At 41.7% G+C, this 5,907-nt stretch overlaps 1 protein-coding gene across 1 annotated transcript in view; it reads left to right on the top strand.

Annotated features, from left to right (window-relative positions):
* The first annotated feature begins 389 nt into the window (after positions 1-389).
* AP3M1 (adaptor-related protein complex 3, mu 1 subunit) overlaps positions 390-5,907 on the top strand; it is a 10,158-nt gene continuing 4,640 nt past the window's right edge. Inside the window, exons 1-3 of the mRNA XM_009888842.1 lie at positions 390-662; positions 1,381-1,552; positions 3,768-3,931. Of these exons, the coding sequence (XP_009887144.1) occupies positions 390-662; positions 1,381-1,552; positions 3,768-3,931 (609 nt within the window). The remainder of the gene's footprint in view (positions 663-1,380; positions 1,553-3,767; positions 3,932-5,907) is intronic.

Below are 5,907 nucleotides of genomic sequence, written 5' to 3'. Positions count from 1 at the left end.
CATAGGAAACTTTATGGCTAAGTTACCCTTACATGTTGCCAAACATGTTTAAGTGAGTGCCAACTCATGAGACTCAGCTTTTCTTTAAGAAAGAAATTACAAATACCAAATAGGGATGAAAGTGAAAATCAAGGGTGCTAGCTACTTGCTTACATTGTGATATATGTTAGCAACTTAATCCACTGTGAAATATTTTGCGGTGAAATATTCCTCTAAGTAAAGAAAATGCAATTTAAAGAAAAGCAGCAAAGCAGATCTTTTTCTTAAATTCACAGTGTGCGTTAACAAAGAATAACCGTTGTAAGAAAAAGAATGTGGGAGAAGAAATGATGTCAATCCTCGTATCCTTTTGTTTATTTTAACTTCTTTGAATGTGTTTCCAACAGAAAATGATCCACAGCCTGTTTCTTATAAACTGCTCTGGTGATATATTCTTGGAGAAGCACTGGAAGAGCGTTGTGAGCAAATCTGTGTGTGATTATTTCTTTGAAGCTCAGGAGAAAGCAATCGATGTTGAGAATGTGCCTCCTGTCATCTCAACGCCACATCACTACCTCATCAGCATCTATCGGGATAAAATCTTCTTTGTGTCTGTCATACAGACAGAAGTGCCACCACTCTTTGTAATTGAATTTCTACACCGAGTAGCAGATACTTTCCAGGTCTGTCACTGTTAAATAATTTCAAAATTGAAATAATTCCAAGGGAATTTTTGAATAAACTTATTTTAAAGAAAGGTACTAAACCCTCCTGTCAGTGACTTTCCCCTTTGCAATTTTTATGTCAAAAACTGATTTGTTGAGTACAAAGGAAAAGAAGGTATATTTTGTGTATTCATTTGATTTACAGATACCAGTGCATGTGCACTAAAACCCAAAATCCCATTTTGTAAATGCTTTTTTCTGTAAGCTTTTGTACTGTTAATATTATATAGATGAACAAGAAGGAACATGCAGTCATGAAACACTCTGTAGGGCGGAGAGAGATGCGAAGCCTGAGTCAGTTTTCAACTTATTTCACAGATACTGTAAATAAAGGAACCTCTGTGAAGACTGAGCATTGCCAAAAGATAATCTTATTTTACGAGAGTCTTCTAACTGAAGATGTGTTCATGTTCATAAGTGGGAGAACCTTTGGGATATATACTAGTAAACCAGATTACAATAATTTCACTGTTCACTCTGTCTTTATTTCTAATTAGATGATAAATGTAACTTTAACATACGATGCAATCAGACTATAGAAGTAGCTAGTCAGTTTAGGCACTAAAATTCCTTGATATATTGGAGGCTTTCTGTAAGCAAAAAAAACAAACAAACTTTTGCAAAACATTTGAACAGGAATAAAAATCCTCTCCTTTGTAATCTCTGATTTGTTTAGGATTACTTTGGCGAATGTTCTGAGACTGCAATTAAGGACAATGTAGTTATTGTGTATGAACTTCTAGAAGAAATGTTAGACAACGGCTTTCCACTGGCAACAGAATCTAACATATTGAAGGAGCTGATTAAGCCTCCCACAATTTTGCGCTCCGTTGTCAACTCCATCACAGGTATGATAATAAATAATTTTCACTGGTGACTGGCTGCTTAAAAACAAAGCCCCATCATGCTTCATAGCTAAAAAAAACATCATATCGGTGTGAACCTGGAAGGTGAGGCCACTGCCCTGCCACTTCTCACAAGACTTGAATAAAAGCAACTTCCTCCTTATTTGCAGTTTATGCCTGGCCTCTCTGCCATCCCCAGTGGCACTGTCTGGTCCAGCCACAGCTGCTGGAATCCCTCAGGAATAGCAGTTTCCAGCACAGACAGCACATACTGGAGACAGGTGCTCTGGGGTTGGTACAGAGCTAGCCCCAAGCCTTGAATAGCTGAGGGCATTGGAGAAGGTTATGCATATTATAAGAAATCATTATAGAAAGGTATATAACAGATACCTAATAAATCTTTGCTGACTGGGAACAGATAGCGTGACGGGAAGCAAATGGCCTGTCCTCAGCCTCCTCTCCGTGCCCCCCACCACCACCCGCATCCATCAGGCTGTTGTGAATGGGTATGTCTTGCACTGACAGAGCCAAATGTCTGTCAGCTGAGCTGGTGGAATCTGCTTGTCTGGCAAGCGGGTGCAAGGGAGGTACGCCACGACATATCACATGGGGTCAGAGATATGCGAGATGTTCGCCTGTACATTGTGTTAGAGAAGGGCAGTAGGTGGGCTACAGGGCCACGCGGATGTGGTGCTCGGAGGAGTTGGTCTTTGAGGTAGCACACGCATTTTAATCTTTGAGTATAAATCTCGTCAGTTTTAATTTCTGGGGTTTGGGGTTTGGTTGTTGTTTTTTGTTTTTTTTTTTTTAATGTGTTTTTGGATGGTAGTAGTTATACTTAAAAAATTAGCTATGACGTTAACGGACTAGATGCACCACTGTTAGGGGAATTAAGACTCCTGAAGCCAAGGGTTGCAGCATCAAATCCTCTTGTTTTATCTAAAGCCTTATTAGAATTCCCTAGGAGCCTAAAGCACCTGCCCAGGGTGGCCTGCGTCTTGTCACTGTCAACAGCCCAGCGCTGAGCGAGTGGGAAGCAGCAGGATGCTGAGGGACATGAGGCATGGACACCTCAACTGCTCCCCTTCAGAGATGCAGTGGGAGTGAGGAGATGGTTGCAACTCCTCCCACCCTGTTATGGCACCGGGGTAGACTTTAGGAAGGGTTTTTTCTGTATGAGTTATTTTACTAGCTCAAAAGAATTAAAATTTCTGTTTTCTGCCTGCTAGGAGAGGGCCTACCGCTGGCTGCCAGGCTCTCAGTGAAGCTGTCTCACGCGGCAGGACACCCTGCCACATTCGCTGTGCTAAAGGGCACAAGCGAGCGGCTGTGGCTCTATCCTGAGACCTACTTCTAGCAGAGGGAGTTGTTTCCACTATACTGGGATGCCAATACTAAGCCCCAGAAGTGATAAGATTGGGTTTTTTTCCTTTTTAAAAGAATCATCAGTTTACTTTATAGCTAGGTAGCTCGGGAAGCCCTTTTCTCACACCAGTAATAACCAGTAGCCGAGGGTGACAGCAAGGCAGGCAGGGGCAGTGGCATCACTGTTAAGGACCCCAGGAGTTGAGCCAACAGGCCAGGGTCAGGATCGGGATCAGATGGTAACAGGGTCATCTACAGCTCAGTGATTGCCGGGAAAGTCCATCGTGATGAGACAGGTCAAGCCAGAAAGTCAAGTCTATGGGCCAGGGTCTGGATCGATTTGGCCCATGGCTGTCATGTTGCTGCAAGGTAGCTCGGGTGGGTGCCAAGGGTGAGAGCCTCAGCCTAACAACAGCTCCCCAGCAAAGAGGGTGGGAGCCTTCCCTACAGCTTCTTCCAGCTCTTGCTTCCTGACAACTCTTATCAGCAAATCAGCCCTGAAGCCAGCCAGCTAAAAGCCTTAGGAGAAAGGGGAAGCTTAAGGCCTTCACAAGGATCTGTAACACCTTGAATTGCAGCGATGAAATTCTTTGCAGGATCTAGCCCCACATCTACTCCCACTCAAACCTTCTCCTGACTTGAGCCTTGTATTTTGCTGTGCAAAGTATAGTCTGCACGTAAGTCTGGACACATCCTTAAAGTGCATTCACATCACCTAATGAATGAAATTTTAGTGGTCCAGGTTCTAGTTTGCAGTTCTTGGGGGCAAACCTTGCTTTGATTTTTAATTTTGGCAGTAGAAACATTCCTTGTGTAATTAATTACTGATATTGAGTTCCTCTTCATTTTTAAGGCAGTACTAATGTGGGTGACACACTTCCCACTGGACAGTTGTCGAATATTCCTTGGCGCAGAGCAGGGGTGAAATACACAAACAACGAAGCTTATTTTGATGTCATCGAAGAAATTGATGCAATTATAGACAAATCAGGTAAGATGCCTTGCAAACTCATTTTTGTTTGTTGAATGTATTTACATTTAGCTGCTGATGTTTACAGAGAATATAATCCAACTACTTTTTTGGGTGTCTTTTATATACATGAATCTATGTCTTAAATAGAAATATCCAGTTCAAAATAGCATGCCCGAATGTATTTCTTCGGTTCATCTTAAAATAGCAATATGCTCTAGGCTGCTTCAAGAACATGCACAAGAAATATTATCTACTTAGATGTTTTCTGTTTGTATATTGGTTATCTCTTAAGAGATATAAATGGAAAAAAATAGTTGAAGTTTTAAATATGATAAGAAAATTGTCTTCCATTGTTCCCGCCAAAAATTTTCTGTAGTCCTTGTAGGCCCTCAAATGAGCAAGACAAAAGCTTTCATTAGCATTCTTCTCCTAGCAAGACAAAACTTGGTTGCAAAACAGCTGGCCAGTATTGTTTTCCTTATATTTAAACTGGAGCCAGATATTATGAAGCATAATAATACTCCTTTCTTTTCTGTTAATGAAACATGGGATCTTCAAATACAAAAGTCTTTAATCTGAGATTTAACTCTGAGGAGGAATCTGATAACTTTTGTGTAAATGTTGCCAGTGCCAAGAAGTAGAAAAAAATTATCCAAAAAGAAATCTGTTATGCTGTGGACAGGAGCCTGCTGGTTTGTTCATTGTTGGAGCCATACGTTCATAAAGCTGAAGACTGCATGGCACCATTTTGCAGTGGTATGGGGCAGGGACCAAATCTCTCATTTCTTCATGTGGTGCTGCTGTTGTAGCAGTAGTCAATGTTGTTTTGCTTCCATTCCGTACACCAATTCGACAAACGCTTTGGCCACTGTTGAACCGGATAGTCATAAATAGCTATTGTGCCGCTCTTACTCTTGCTGTCTTGAAACTAAAAGAAGGTGGCACAGTCAGAACACCCCGACAGCTGTGTTACTCTCCTCGCTCAATAGGATTCCCATGAGTGCTTAGTCTGAGGAGTTACATCGAGACCACGTTTGTATTTCTGTATGTGTTTCAAGTCTGGTCAGTGTCCATTTCCTACTGAGGATCCACTGCAGTAGTCATAGCTACCCTTTTCTGCTCTGATCCCTTGGGGACTAGCAATGTGAGAATCTTTCTCCCTAACCTTCGCTAGGACTAAGAAGTAGATAAGGTTGCTCCCCTAGAGTAGGGATGTTATTTTATTTCCTAGGGATATGGTTAACTGCTTTCATCTGAAACAGGATCCGTTCTTTTCAGCCAAAGTATTAACCCATGGTTTCTCCTTCCCCTTGACTAGATCAGCAATAGTTTCTATGCATCTGTCTTCTAAAATAACCTTTGCTTGCAGGGTTAATTAGTCCAGAGTCCTGCTCATGCCTTTCTGGCCTTATAGGGCATTTAAGGAAATGAGCCTTTCCTGGGTAAGATGCTTGGTATTCTTGCTTTGGGTGTTTTGGGGTTTTTTTTGCTATATGTTTATTTAACATCAAGATGGATACGTAATCCCACTGTTAAAACAAGCCATGCTTGTGAAATCCAAGGTTATCTGGAGCTTTATAGCAAAAACTTACTGTGTTTTGGTGTTGACTGTTTTGATGTGCTTCACCTTCCCTGCACCACAACTTGCTGGTTTTCTGGAGACAGGGGACAAGGATGAAAGAAAGATTCAGAGCTTAGATGTTCTGAAATTCTTATTGGCTCATTGCTGGCAACCAGTTCAAGCACATCCAGTACAAGTCCTGTGTAACAGCTGGCACGAGTATAATTAGCTGATTTGGGACAAGCTGTTTGCTCTGGCTCATGTATTTTAGCAAGCTGCCCAGGCCACAGGTAACTGGAATGACCTTTCCTATCTGTCCTTGGCATGTTCTTGAGTGTTGTGCAAATGTCATCTGTGCCCTGTAGCTGCACTTCACAATGTTTGTTAGGCCCTTGATAAATAATGTTAAGTGAAGCGTCTGTTCTTTTTTTCCCCCACAGGTTCCACAGTCTTTGCAGA

The sequence above is a fragment of the Charadrius vociferus genome, unplaced genomic scaffold (assembly GCF_000708025.1).
Source record: "Charadrius vociferus isolate BGI_N301 unplaced genomic scaffold, ASM70802v2 scaffold436, whole genome shotgun sequence".
In the NCBI taxonomy this organism is placed as follows: Eukaryota; Metazoa; Chordata; class Aves; order Charadriiformes; family Charadriidae; genus Charadrius; species Charadrius vociferus.
Note: the sequence above shows the minus strand (reverse complement) of the source record. Positions and strands in the feature narration are given on the sequence as shown.